The sequence below is a fragment of the Polyodon spathula genome, chromosome 11, assembly GCF_017654505.1.
Source record: "Polyodon spathula isolate WHYD16114869_AA chromosome 11, ASM1765450v1, whole genome shotgun sequence".
NCBI classification, from domain to species: Eukaryota; Metazoa; Chordata; class Actinopteri; order Acipenseriformes; family Polyodontidae; genus Polyodon; species Polyodon spathula.
Window position 1 is genome coordinate 13565693 of NC_054544.1, and position 14750 is coordinate 13580442.

General features: G+C 37.4%; 1 protein-coding gene across 1 annotated transcript in view; it reads right to left on the reverse strand.

Annotated features, from left to right (window-relative positions):
* The window catches only part of LOC121323686 (N-chimaerin-like), a 47220-nt gene that overhangs the window by 8961 nt on the left and 23509 nt on the right, over nucleotides 1–14750 (reverse strand). The window contains 2 exon segments of the mRNA XM_041264880.1: nucleotides 503–589; nucleotides 13633–13921. Coding sequence (XP_041120814.1) covers nucleotides 503–589; nucleotides 13633–13921 — 376 coding nt within the window.

The following is a 14750-nucleotide window of genomic DNA, read 5'->3' on the forward strand; positions in this document are numbered from 1 at the left end:
GTCTCTATCAACTACGATATTATTGTCGTTTTTCTGGAACTGCAATGTACTGCAGTTAACTCGATACTGATTCTATCAGCGAGGCCCTTAAAATATTACAAACTGGAGTGTACAGCAAGACAGAGAAATGAATAAATAAATGTAGTGGTTTTGCCAATGTCAGCAGTTTCCCCATTTCCTGCTAACACGGTTCCTTCCACCAGTCACTTCATTAATAAGAGAGGGGAGGGTGAAAAACATCTGCTGACAGAAGCCAAACCAGGACATGTTCTTTAACTGCTCTGCAGCAATTGACCAGCTTCTCCATCAATATTCCCAAATTAACCAGGCTCTACCTACACAGATATATTTACTATATGAAAACACACCAATGTGCTTTTTGAGAAAATTAATAATGGACTAAAATGATTTAAAACCTTTTAATGACACCTCTAGCATTCCTCTATTATCACAAAGTAATTAGTAAGTAATGCTTCCCCCCACCACCCCCAACCCCCCCAACGAATGGACTTTAAATGTGGGACTGTTTTTCATATTTGGGAGTTCGCTCGTTCTCCTTCAGCGTTGCTCTCCTAACCAGCGAAGTCAGCTGTGAATAAGCAAACAGTTTCAGAGGCTGCCACAGAGTTGCAGATGGTTTCTGAGGTCCCATCTTCATTCCCAGAGCAACTGCCAGTATATCCTGCTGCTGAGCCTCTGGTTTTGACTTGTGAACAAGGAATTTGTTCCCTTTCCTACGCGAGCACAACTCCCTGGATGGCATTTTGATATCGCAAAACAAGATTCCCCAGTTAAAGAACTGACACGGCTGTAGCTAAAACTAGTCAAGAAACATGCAAGGTGGATGTACAGTATCGCTGGTTTGTACTGGTTTGCTGGATCCTTAATTCTCTGTACATTAATCTAACCCACACGTTGGCGAATGGACATTATTTGTCACACTGGTTTATAAAGAAGAGAAAACAAAGCAAGAAAAAACAAACAAAAAAAAAAAACCTTCTTACTTCAATTTCAAAAGACCCTGTTACACACTCCCTCTCCCTTAATACTGAGAGATGAGAAATTAGCAGCTCAGCCTACACAGTAACCTGACCCCTCAATAACCCTAATCCTCAATAATAATAAACCTTCATTCCCTGTATTCTTCCAGGTTACATCTACAGCCAAAAAAGATGTACATTTTAAAAATCAGAGATCTAAGCTCCTTTCCCCTTCTCTGAACTGATATTCACAGCTCCTGCATGTACTGCCTGCATTCAGTCTCTAGCCACACAGCTGCTGCCAGGCTGTGTGTAGTGCAGGAGGGGGCTGAGCTACAACAGTCACCATGGAGGAGTCAGGTCATTAAGGAAGCAGCTAACCAATAAACAGGAGGCTGGCCCTGCTTTATCGCTTCTAGAAAACCCTCACCTCTTTCACAAAGGCTCAAGAACAAAAAAATAAAAAGACAAAAACACGCACACACACACTTCAGTGATGAGAGATGAATGAGTCATGCATCATGACTGAACCTTGTACGTCTTGTCTTTAAAAAGCACTCGCAGCCATTTAACTGAGCATCAGTGTTGTGCTTGGCGGGAGGGGGGGTTGGTTTGCTCAGGATTTGTACTGTATAAGCCTGTACGAATGGTGTTTTGATTTCAAGATTTTCTAAAAGTACAACGACAGTATATAAACTGCACACAATGAATAGCATTCATTTTTTATTTGACTTGAACCCGCCAGCAGAGAACTTGCATTCATTTTGAGAGCTTTCCTAGTTTTTCGAAATCCCCAGCTCTCAAATACAGCTAAGAATTTTTAGGGCAGCAAAGAAGTTACTGTCAGGGTGCAAGTTGGCACACCACCCTGCATGTCAGCAACATTTTGAAAGCTGTGCACTGGATAATTTATTGGAGCCCTACTGAGTTGCAAAGCCGTTTGCTGATTCCCATATTGGAGAACACAGAGCAAGGCGGTGCACTTACAGAGTGCTGTGCTTTGAAGCAATGCTACCTGCTGGTAGTGCTGGTGTTGAAATCAACATCTATCTGGCGACAGCTTCAATAAGAAAACTAAATAAGACAGCCACTCTATAGAACAGCGAGATGATATTTAACATATAGTGTCCTTCCTTTTAATGCTGTTGCTGGGAGTCATAATTAAGAGACTATTCCATTTCATAATGTGAAATAGGAGTCATACCACCTTATAACTGCTTCTGCAGTTTAATGGACCAATTAATAATAAACAGGCACAATGAGGTGTGTATGAATGTCTACACACTGTATACAGAATGTGTATATATGACTGTCAATCTTTTTTGGTGCTTAATGTTTTGTGAATAGAGGTTAAATTCATACCAAAACCAATTTAGTTACAGTTAGATTTTTGTGAAGATTTGGTCCTTATTAAAGGGTATCTGATTAATGCTGCGGATATATTTTGGTGTAAAGGGGTAGCAATGTGAAAGCCTTTAGCTCCTGTCATATAAAGCTCTCATGGTGATGACTGTTGCTGTGGAAACACCACAATCTGTGTGTTTCCTGTACATCCTAGAATTTGGTTTTAATTAAATATGAAAGAAGCAAGCTGTGAAAACTCTGACACTGTATAACAAAACTATAGGCCCCCAGCACTTGAGCAAGGGAAATGCTTTAGGGAAGTTTTTGTGGAATTACATTCCCAGACTTACACAGTATCACAGGTGCAGAATACATTATATTGCTAACCTGTTTTTACTAACACGGATTAATATATCAATAGTAGCATGACCAAAAAAGCTCTCTACACTTTATGTTGACCTTGAAAAATATCTAATGCTTGATACCATGGTCTCTTGTGGCCCTATTCAAAGTAACCAACACAGTTTATATATATATACAGTAGTGAGCACATTTATTAGAACACCTTAAGATTTGTCATCTATATCCTTTATATACCTACCTGCATGAAAACCTTGGTGTGATCATTTCCATTTTGTGTTTTTATTAGACATCTTAAACAACTTCTAAAAAGTTTTATTCACTTCACCGTTTGTAGCTGTGTTCCTTTCCACTAACTATTTTAAATTAATTGCATGTGTTATCAACTAAAATTAGACAATCACTAACATGCCTATTTTCACAATATCCCAAAATTTTCAGTTCCAGTGGTTTGATTTCATACGCATAATAAATCAAAAACAGTGTTCTAATAAATGTGCACACTCCTGTACATTCTGTCAACACTTCTTAAAATACCGTATTTGGCACCGCGGCATTTATTTTAAATTGATCAAAACAACTGCGGCTCTTAAACGAGGGTGTCCATTATATGTGGGCAGTCTTTATTAATAATACTACAATTTTCAAACACTGCAATATTTAATTACATGATTTATGATATTTTAGAAGTATCATGGTTGCTTATTTTCTGTAATACGGTAGCCTACCTGTATGTAGCAGCGTGTGGCTAACCTACTTTGACTACAGTACATTTATCGATGACAGTTACCGAGAGACTATTAGGTGAGAGTTGGAAGGTCAGGGGAGTACTGTACCAGCGAATCGGGAGTGTGTATTTGTTGTTAAGGGGCGGGACAATGCTGACGTGGCAGTTAAATCCAAGATAGAGATTTATATGTTTTTCTACATTAAAAATTACCTCAGAATATCAACTTGATTTCTGTAAAAACTACAGTATATCCTACTCATTTTTTGTGTTTTTTTCTCACTGTAACTTGCTTGTTTGTAATTTCTCTGCAAGAGAAAATGAAAATAAATCTTCTCATAGATAGTAAGCGCATTGTTTTTATTTGTACAGGAATTACAATTGAACTAAAAACAAAACAACAAAACCACCTATAAGAACTTCAGAAGGACTGCTGTTCTGTACGTAGTTTATCTTGCATTTTCTTTCAGAACTGTGCCATAAAATAAAATGAGCTTACTATGTGTGTGTGCATTAGTTTGTAATTTACGTGCTAGATTGAATATCCCGTCTCTTCGGGGGTGTTAGTCAGTGTTGCGCGTTTGTTTGATTACTCTGTGTGTTTTTTTTAGTAGACAGAGAAAAAAAAAAAAAACCTTAATGTTTCTTTATTGATAGCGGCGTTTATTCGAGGGCGGCCTCTATTATAAAGCTGATATCACTGCGGTGTCAATACAATGCACATTTTTCAGCAAAGGTAGACAGAAAATCTAAATTCAGAGAATCTTGATAAGCTGTTCCATGTTTCACATGTTATTACACAACAACATTGAATATATTGGGTTCAGACCTTTTCCGAGGCCTTCACTGTTATTACGATACAAACATGATTTGTCACTTAGCCATACATCAAGTCGGCTCCTATGGAAATGACAAATGGGAACTACAGCCTGGTGAAATCCACAGTGACCTTCTATCTCAATCTCAGCAAAACAGGTTTAACGGTTTGTGTGCCACATAGAAGTTAAATATTGGAAGCTGTTTTCAGAAAGGCAGGGGGAGGTAGGGATGGATGGGTTATGCAAGCTGATGTTCTTGTTTAATGCTTCAATGGCTCAATCATCACAGTACGGTTGTTCAACAGGAAGGTTCTTTCTTTCTCAACGAGCTCACTCTTTGTAAGTGAAACCTAATTAGGCTAAGCAACATTAAGTTTAATTTTGAATAATGCTCATCAAATGATACATTCTAATATTGTATATATATTACACACACACGCGCACACACACGCACACACACGCACGCACACGCACGCACACGCTTTTTCCTGACTATGCTTCTTTACTTTAATGAGTATATTGTATTATTAATAGAATAAATGGAACAAAAATTAATTAGATAGTTATTCCTTAAGAGGACAGATTAGGGAGTATGAAATACTGTGATTAGCTGCAATGCAAGGTTCTGATTAATTCAAATGTATCCAAAGCAATGTAGCAAGTGTAGCTTATGTAAGGTTTTGTTACACAAGAAGACAAGGAGAGGAATATCTAAAATATTTAAAAAACTCAACAGCACACAACACTTCTGTTTAGTTTTTTGTTGAAAAAAAAAACACCCACCCACAATAACCTTTATAACACTGATGACTGTACTCGAAAGCTCTGCAGTGCCTCAGTGCATTACTACAGGTTACAGCTACTGGGATCCCCCAAACACATCATTATCACATGTTCAATTGAAGATCACTGCAAAGATCTGGCTTTAAACACACTGCAGGCATACAGCTCCAGTTTCTACAACACCTCAGGGACAGGGGATGACTGTAAGACCACCTGCTCAACCTTTACAAGTCTACAGTGAAATGTAGCCAACAGGAATACCCAGCAGGTTCTTCAGAAATAATGCAATACTACTTGAGGTCATGCCTTATGTAATTCTGTCATGAGGACCAAAACTGAAGTAAGTCAAATTACTCTGTATGCTGTACTACAGCAAAGGAAAAGTGTATTAAAGCATAGTGAAACCATGGTAAAGCATTGGTAAATATTGTAAAGCTCAGACAGGTATGGTAAACCATATACAATGCATACTCTTGTATAACCATGAAAAAAAACACTGCAAATTGACAGTGGTAAACCTTTATAAGGGATTATAGAAGCTACACAAACAGATAAGTAGGTAGTTTTTTTTTCCTGACTATGCTTCTTTACTCTAATGATCATCATTATTCACACACTGGCTCTTCAGTGGACACGTGGGGGAATAAAGAACCAGATATGCTCCACTGTGTGAACCAACTTTACAAACCATGTAGAAAACAAAGCATCCGTATTCTTTTTTTTTTTTTTTAAATCATCTTAAGTACTGTGGAGTTACATAACTGATTAGATGCACAGTGAGGTTGTCACAAATTGTGCTAAAACTGAACAATCTCTGCAAAACTAAAATGAACAATTCCCAGATGAAGTCAAAAGGCCAAAAACACAAGCACAGCATAAAAGCTGCCTACGCTCCCATCAGTAAAATACTTCTAACCTTTTACTTTATCAGAGCTGCTGAAACAAAGTACTGGTGGTAATAACTCCATTACCTTTTCACACTGACCTTTCAAAATCAGGCAGACTTTCCCATTAATCTCAACGTTGGCTGCCTTCTGCACACTAGTGGATAGGTACCTGAAAGTCACTTGTTTTTGTTTATGTTGCACAAATGTGAGAATAGAATTGTACAGTAATTCAAGACAAATAATTGAACTCACTGAGGCTGGTCTGGATAGTGATTTATGGGGCCCATTAATAAACACACATCCAGACACACAAATCAAGGTCACACAGGAGGACATGAAGCATACAAAAGTTAAAAAGAAATGCTCATTCCTTATTTGTGTTATTTATAAAGCACTAATCTCTAAATCTTAAAGCACAGAGGTCTACCTTTTAATTTGTGGTAGCCACATAATCTACCCTCTACAGGAGTGCCAAACAAAATCTTAAAATACATTCTTACATTACTTCCCTATTAGCATTTATAATATTATCAGGTCTCCAGTTACTTCTACTGAAGATATTTTAGTTCTTTGTGTGTGGAGATCAATAATAATGTTAAAAGTATTTTAAGAAAAGTATTTTAAAACCATGTTTCGGAAGAACTAGGGTGATGCATATGTTCTCCATTTTACCAAATGAATACATTTCTGGGTCTACCAAGAATGCTACTCCACTGAATGGGGTAGAGTACCAGTCTTGGCGGTCACAAACAAGTCCCACAAATTCATATTCATTTTGATTAACAATAAAACAAACCTAGTTTACAATATTACTGTTCTGTTTTTTTTTTTTATGATTGAAGTTATAGCTTCACCCTATCCCAACAAAAAAATGCTATGCTGTGCGACCTTGATTTTGCATAATTTAATGCACATCGACCATGTACAGATTTTCCTGTACAGAATAGATTCTGAAGGGGCTCCAGAATTGCGCATCTGGTAAAGGAACCCGCGTGGAGGGCAGGATACACCCTATAGCATGGAGGTCGCCGATACGAGTCCAAGCTATTCAACTGCCGGCCGTGGACGGGAGTTCCCAGGGGGCGGCGTACAATTGGCAGAGCGCCGCTTGGTTGTGGAGGGCTTAAGTCAGCCAGGGTGTCCTTGACTTACGCGCACCAATGACCCCCATACACTGTCTGGGCTCCTGCGAAAATGGGGTAAAATACAATTGCCAATTCCAAATTAAAAAAAATAATAATAATAATCTGAAAGGTCAATCCTTGGCTTTTTTTTTTTCTTTTTTTAATTTTAGTCGTCTTCAATTTTTTACCCCGGTTTTCTCCCCAATTTTTAGTGTGTCCAATTATTCTATGTATCCTCTGCTGACCACTTGCATCGGCCACAGTGGTCGCTGATGTGCGGTGAGCCGTGCATTCCCCTGCCGACCTAAGCCCGTCCTACCCGCGCAGCCCTCGGCCAATTGTGCGCCACCCCCTAGGAACTCCCGGTCGGCTGCGACATCCTACACTCCACGTGGAGCGCTTTTGCTGGATGCTCCACTCGGGAGCCCCAGTCCTTGGCTTTTTACAAAAGGAACTCCAACTGTACAGCCCCCAAAATGTAATACAACCTGTGTCAACCAGAGCTGCTGAGCTTTCTCAGGTGTAGTTGTAATATACTAATGAAAATTTCCCTGTGAAGTTCACATGATGAATACAATCTAAAATTTGCACACAAAATAAGTAAAAGCTATTACTACCTTCAATAGATAATTACTGGGGAAAATGCCACTTTTCTGCAGGCATCATGGCCAAGCATTCTAGACATCTGTCGTTATGCCCAACCTGACAGCTTCTGCATCAAATGATCATGGGACTTGGCGCCTATTAATTCACAATGCATGTATTGTTATCACACTTTGCAAACCTTGCTTGCACAATAGCAAGTTTGCCCTGTCAAACATATAAAGAAACCGCTGCAGAAGTAAATACACAGTTAGAGGTATTCGTATCAATCAGAATGCGCACATGAAAAAATGTAAGTGATTTAGAGACAAATCCCTCTGCATCTGATACCCTCAAAAACGTACTTTCATTACAAGTCTATAAGCGTTTATCTACAGGGAGATAAAAATGCACCTGCATACGCACTAGGCTTAATTAAGTATGTGTGTCCTTTAACCTAACAAGTTTTAATACAACAAAAGCTGGTAAGATTATAGGAACTATAGAAAAACATTGGCAGTGGTTGGCACCGTTTCCCATAGGAACAGCACCTTCTGCATTTCCCGTGTACGTCAATACTTATCTTATTTGCTGAAATGAGGAAAGCTGTCTTTTGAGAACAGCAGAGGTTGTTGTCTGTACTGGGAATGGATCCTAAGAGAGTTTGGCTAACACAATTTGTACAGGAGTAAAATTCAGCATGATGTGCTCTTTCCACAGTTGCACTACCAGCACAGAGTTCAGGTGTTAAAATCTAAAGTGACAATGAATAGTCTGGTTTAAATAATTTTTTTTAAAACATTCTTTTACTGCTGAAACTATATTTATATTTAACAGATTTGAAGATTAATCACACAAATGAGGTTTAATCAAAATGTTTATTAATTCTATTAATTCATCAAATCTGCCCGAGATTAATTTAATGTAATCAGTTTAGAAATTATGACTACATTTCCTGAAACAGCTTTTGTCATCCTGGTATTTTACAGATTCATTTTTATTTTATATAATTGAATCTTTCGGGAGTAAACTATTACTACAATTACATATTGAACTAACTAAAATATATGGGTCAGAATATATTATCACACAATAATATATGTCTCGAGTTGGTTTTGGGTAGTAATGCACGAGTGATGCAACAGTGTATTATTGTTTGATAATATTTTCAAATCCATACTGCAGATTGTAGGTTTTTTAAAGCATACCATATTGAGTAACATTTAAAAACAAACCACCGCCATTACCATTCTTGCTACAACAAGGACGGCACAAAAATAAGAAATACAGTAATACATTCAAAAGTCTTTATTCTTTACTAACACGATGACATTTGAAAAGTCTTTCAGGCATCTGGTGAAGTTATCTTGTTTCTCCCACTGAACACCAGTGAGACTTTGTGACCTTTATATTAGCAAGCGTTTTTCCGCCCACTGTATGCGCATTTAAAAACGCCTTCTTAAATTCTTCTGTTATTGGTCTGAACCTCCTTGTTTCCGAGTTCTTGTCATTGTTTGCTTGAATGACCTTATTTGTAAAGTATTATTTCTTCTCCATTTATTTGTTTTTAAATAAAGCTGTCCATCAGGGAGCGTCATGATGTAGGAAGATGTATACTAAAGGAATATATTTTTTGCATGCACTTAAGAATGTACCTGAAGATTACAAGAATATATATTTTGTAATAAATTAATGTTTCCGTGGCAACATATTAACAAGAGAGCCTTTCTAAAACAAGTCTATGTATATACAGAGATTAGATCAATACTAAATTTTTGGAAACTAATATATATTTGACCTTTAGAATTATAATGAAGCTAACAGTATCTGCTAAAGTAATTTAATGAATAGTCATTAAGGCAAAGGGTACTGAAATAACAAACAACTCAAACATACGCCTAATGTTGAGAAGTGATGAGAATGAGCTTAGTTGGACATTGGCTGTACAATCAGGTGAAGGCAGCTCAGGACTTTGCACAGTTGCATGAAGAAATATATCCAGATTTAGGAGTACTTATTCAAAGGGCTTAGGATTATTGCACTTTTTGATCCCAAGGGAATACTAAGTGAAACACACACTGTTTGTGAATCTGCTTGAGTACTTACAATATCCGCCACACCTTAAAAAGACACGCACAGCTTGCTATCTTATCCCGATTCAGATAATGTTGCTTCTGGATGTTTTTATGATGAGCATCATGGAATAATTTGATGTTATCAACAAAGCTATTTTGTAAATAAAGGTTACTGACCATATCTTTTGATATACAAGGTTCATAAACAGTTCACGTGTACGTAGTCTCATTGTGTGCACAAAGATAACAGCTGTTCCTTATTTCTATTTATTAATGTTAAAAAAAATCAAACCCCAGGCACTATACTATACAAGCTGGGCCAAACCAATCATAAAGCGACAGAATTTTAGATACTACAATGCACTACAATAGAAATAATATAAACTATAATAGAAATAAGAGCAGGGAGACTCATCTTCGGACCCCCTGACCAAAAACAACAAAAAGAAAAGTGGCAGTGTTAGTAATTTTGATGCAGTAGAATAAGTAGACCTAACTTCTATTTTATATATTGTAGGGTGTTTTTACATTTCCAATAGGAAGCAGCCATTGTTTTATATATTACGTAAAAACTGTTTTAAAAAAATGCTCTGGTACTGAAAGCAAATTAATGAAAGAGCTGCTTGCCTCACTGAAACAATTCTTTTTTTATTTATTTATTCTTTAAATCAACTTGGTTCTATTTCGGGAGTTCACTTTTCCGAATGACGTTTTTCTCTGAAACACCGTCACCATCAACAGCCAGACTGGCAGCCTATTTCCTGTTTATACCAAGTCTTGAGTACATGTTTATGGAAAGCTGCACAAAACCTGAACTACTGTAAGGAAAAAGAAAATAAATGACTCATATTCGGAAGGGATTTCACCATAAACAGAGGCCCGGACAGGATTCTAGAACTCCTGAGAGTGTAATTCTTTCATGTAGGTCACACATAAATATTTATATTACAATGGTGGAATATGTCAACAGGGTTAACCAAGTGCCTGGAAACATTCTCTATTTAACTTCTTAGCTGCTGACATCAGCTGTGACTTGCTTTAACCTACTACTGCGTAGGGCTTTAAATGGAAACGCATTCATTATTGTCATGAATTCAATTCACCTATCGTGATTTCCTAATTGCCTGCTATAATTCTTGACCAAGTTCAAAGAGGACTAGGATTCTTACAGTCGGTTTCACAGAGCCTGATTAGCGCTAGTCTTCTTTACCTAAAATAACATTGGATAAGTGCTAATCAGGGTCTAAGAAGCCAGCTGTTTCAGCCAGCTGCTAACTAAAAGAGATCAAAGATAACCTCAATACAGATTTTTTAAAGTAGAAGAAGATGTGGGGTGTGTCATGATTCTGATATTCTGAATGCTTTTTTGGATTACGATTAACATATAGATTTTTCTTCAAGTCAGCTGACATTGGTCGGATGTACAGCAATTAAGTTGTTGATAAAGATTTCTAGCTTATTTCCAGCTACAGTACACAGTTGGCAATTCATTTGTGTGCATCACCGAGTTCACCAAGTGACACAACAGTTTGTAAACGACCCAGCTTCAACTTTAGTCTGGAGCTCACCAGAGTGGTGACTCGAAAGTGGACGCAAACTGGAACTAATCCATTTCCTTCAGGAAGAGCAGTGTTTACGGGATGTCTATAAAATATAAAAGATTCAATCAGGGAATGACCAATTTTTTTCGAGAAATGACTTAAAAAAAACAAAGAAACAAAAACAAAAAAAAAACAACCTCAAAATACCAGTGTCTTGTGATACATTTAGCAAGACAAACTACTAAGTTCTGTGAAGATTTAGTAATACAATAATAATTTAGATTTCAATGGCTTTATTTAATGTACTGTACTTGTTTTGCTTTGTCTCACATTCCCTCTTTAATAAATAAGCTTCTAAGGGGAGAGCCTGGGAGTATATTTAGATATTCAGGTATATGGTGGAATATTTCAGGTGTCTTGTTTTGAAAACTCACATTGAAGATATTGCTCCTCATGTGGCACACACTGAGCCTATAAGACAGGATTATTTACTCTGGGTACTGTGTGCTTGAGATAATGGTGGAATATTAATGAGCATCACAGGGGTTGTCTGGCCCATTACATATTCATCCAGATGGGACATATTGCAGGAACCTTTTTCCTCCCCATCATTTTTCTCCCTTAATATGCCTGAACGTTTGCATATTTTTTTGAAGTTCTAACGAGGGAAAGTGAACAAATACATTGTGCTTGACAAAGGTCAGCTATTCCATTACTATCTCTTCCATTATATTTTGCATTCCCTATTAAAAGGAGTGATAAAGGTTTTACCACTGATTTTCTTACCTCTAAATAGCGCTGGCAACGTTATCACCATCCTCTATTTTTTGTGCTGATCTTTTGGAAATTTGCTTGTTACATATATTTTAATTGGGATATGCATATTTTACAAATACAGCTTGCTGACACTTGCTGTACCTAATCACTTCATGTGTTGTATTGCAAATGCACTCTAATGGTCTACCTGTAATCGAAGGTACCAGGCTGTAGCAGTGTACAGTATCTATAGTGATCAATGTTTGAAATATCTGCATAACCCGATTAACGTTAAAACAAAACAACTGAAGAACAAAAACATGTTCAGCACAATAAGAGGAACAAGCAATAATGCTAATAAAACTAAACATTGTATTATAATTGACTTGCACTATTTTGAAATGCAGGTTGAGGGCTTGTCTGGATACTGCCATCCACCTGCTAAAGTATTTCAAATTCAATTCAAAGTCATTAATTCATGCAGCAGTTGTACCTAGAGTCTGGTGTACGTGTTCTCAGAAAAAAAAGTACTCAAGTAAGAAATTAAGTATGGCTATAACCCAATTTCTGACAACAATTTGCAAACAATAGTTCTGAAAAAGATAATTGCTCTCTCCATGGGGAAAGTCTATTTTAAGAAACAATCATCATCCTTTTATATACTGCAGTCCTGAGACTAATAAACTAAACCTTGCTAACCCTCGCTTACTTTAGCTTTTGGTAGTAAACCTTAAGAGATGCCAGTATAATTTGCAGCGCAGTATTAAATGATTCTGTGCAAACATTACCTAGTACTGTAACATGAGGATTGCTTCTTCATCCAAGTCACATTAACAGAACTGAGTAACAAGAACCGCATGGGAAGTATTTCTGAATAGATCCCCCAAGGTTTGCTTTGATCTTGTAGTCTTCTGACAAACACACGCACGCGTGCGTATACCCACACATACAATAATCTTCTGGACATTAAGCAGGACAAGGAAACTAATACAGCTATTTTTAAACCCTTTCAAATCACATCTTTAGAGTAATATTTCTTTTTTATGAAAATAAGTCAAATATAGAATAAAGGCCAAGGGGATTGATGTAAAACAATTAAATAAATAATACTACTATTATGTGATATCACAAGGTCTTAAATATGACTTCACAGACATAAGTACATCATAAGATAAGCGTGTATACCGTGGGTCTATTCAATACCCAAAACATGGACATTTAACAAACTCAGCACAAAGGCAGTTATATGAACTACCTTGAATATCAAAATTAAAATATGGATTATGAACAATCTCTACAAAAAGACATACACCATTGTTGTTTTGAATACCTCACCATGTTGAAACTGGTTTTCCAGTTTCTGATTTGTCATTTCATTAAAAGCCTAGCAAATAATTGTCCTTGAACATAGTGCCCAGTCACTTCACACATTTCTACGTACATGCGTTACCTATGCATTCAGATGCATGGCAGATTTTGCTCTATTCCTGCAAAATGTTCCTGTTATATTCTGGATGTAGCTCTTGCTTTATCTTGTGTATACCACACCAGTATTAAATTAATTCTAGTTTCTAGATTGAAAATGAAGACAGAGCTGATTTTTCTAAATGGTTCGTAAAACTAAAAATGAAAGTCAAATGTGCGCTGCTGCTTACCCTCTCCTCCAGGTCTGCATCTTCTGCCAGCGCTTCTTTCCCGTCTGGTGCTTCTTTAAGGACTGGCACGTGCTTCTTGAGCGCTGGCTCTCGGTTTAACGTCGTGTATCCGATGTGCTCATAAATCGGATTGATTGTCATCTTTGCAATGTACTCCGCTGCCTTGGTTTCTATGTAGAGAGTGATCAGCCCATCAGTCACCAGGTCGTGGATGGACTCGAATCGCTTTTCCCCAACAAAATGTTTGCCATCGTAGTAGAGGCGGAAATTTCTTGTTTGGTTTCCAAATCTGTCTCAAACACAGAAAGAAAGAAGAGATACAGTGAGGAAGGCTGGTGCAGTACTGTTCTGTAAAACATTCATCTAAGACACGATTTCACCATCCTAGGTACTTTGCATCAGAACATTTCAATAAAACAAAACAAAACAAAAAAAACATCAGAGAAGGGCAAACCACTGACAAAAAAAGACAGATTGCCAAAAAACAGTCTGTAAAAGAAAGAGTTGTTCTCTTCCAGTCTCATTCAGCTTCTACACTACAGCTGTAGGGGGGAAAAAAAAGACTTTGTACTCTGCTGAAGGTTTGTTTTGAATGAAGTATCTTTGTATCAAATTGCAGAGGGCTCAATAGTTATAATAATGGAGCCCTCTATCTGCAGTGATCAATACAGAGGTTTGACACTACTGGTAGGCCTTTATTCCCACAGAGCCATTTCAGAAGGAAGAGGTCATTCTGGATTTAATACAGACAGATACACTAAATCAGCAATGCTGCCAAAACCAGAGCAGAGCACAACCTCAGCGACACAAGAGGAAACATTCTTTGTTTCTGGGTTAACGCCAGGGGCCAATTCTTCAACTCAACATACAAAGTGCCTGTGTGTTACACTTGTTAAGCCTGTGATACAAGCACAGCTTTATTATCTGCACTAGCAGGGGTGGACAAATCACTACTATGTGTGGTAGAGTGATGGACTACCAAAAGGTAAACTATGGTAGCCCACCACAAATATTGGTAGCCCACATTTTTCAGTAGATAAACATTTCCATTTAACGCTACACAGCATTAAAGAAATCCGACATCACTTCTGAGGGCCACTAATAAAACATGATTTTTA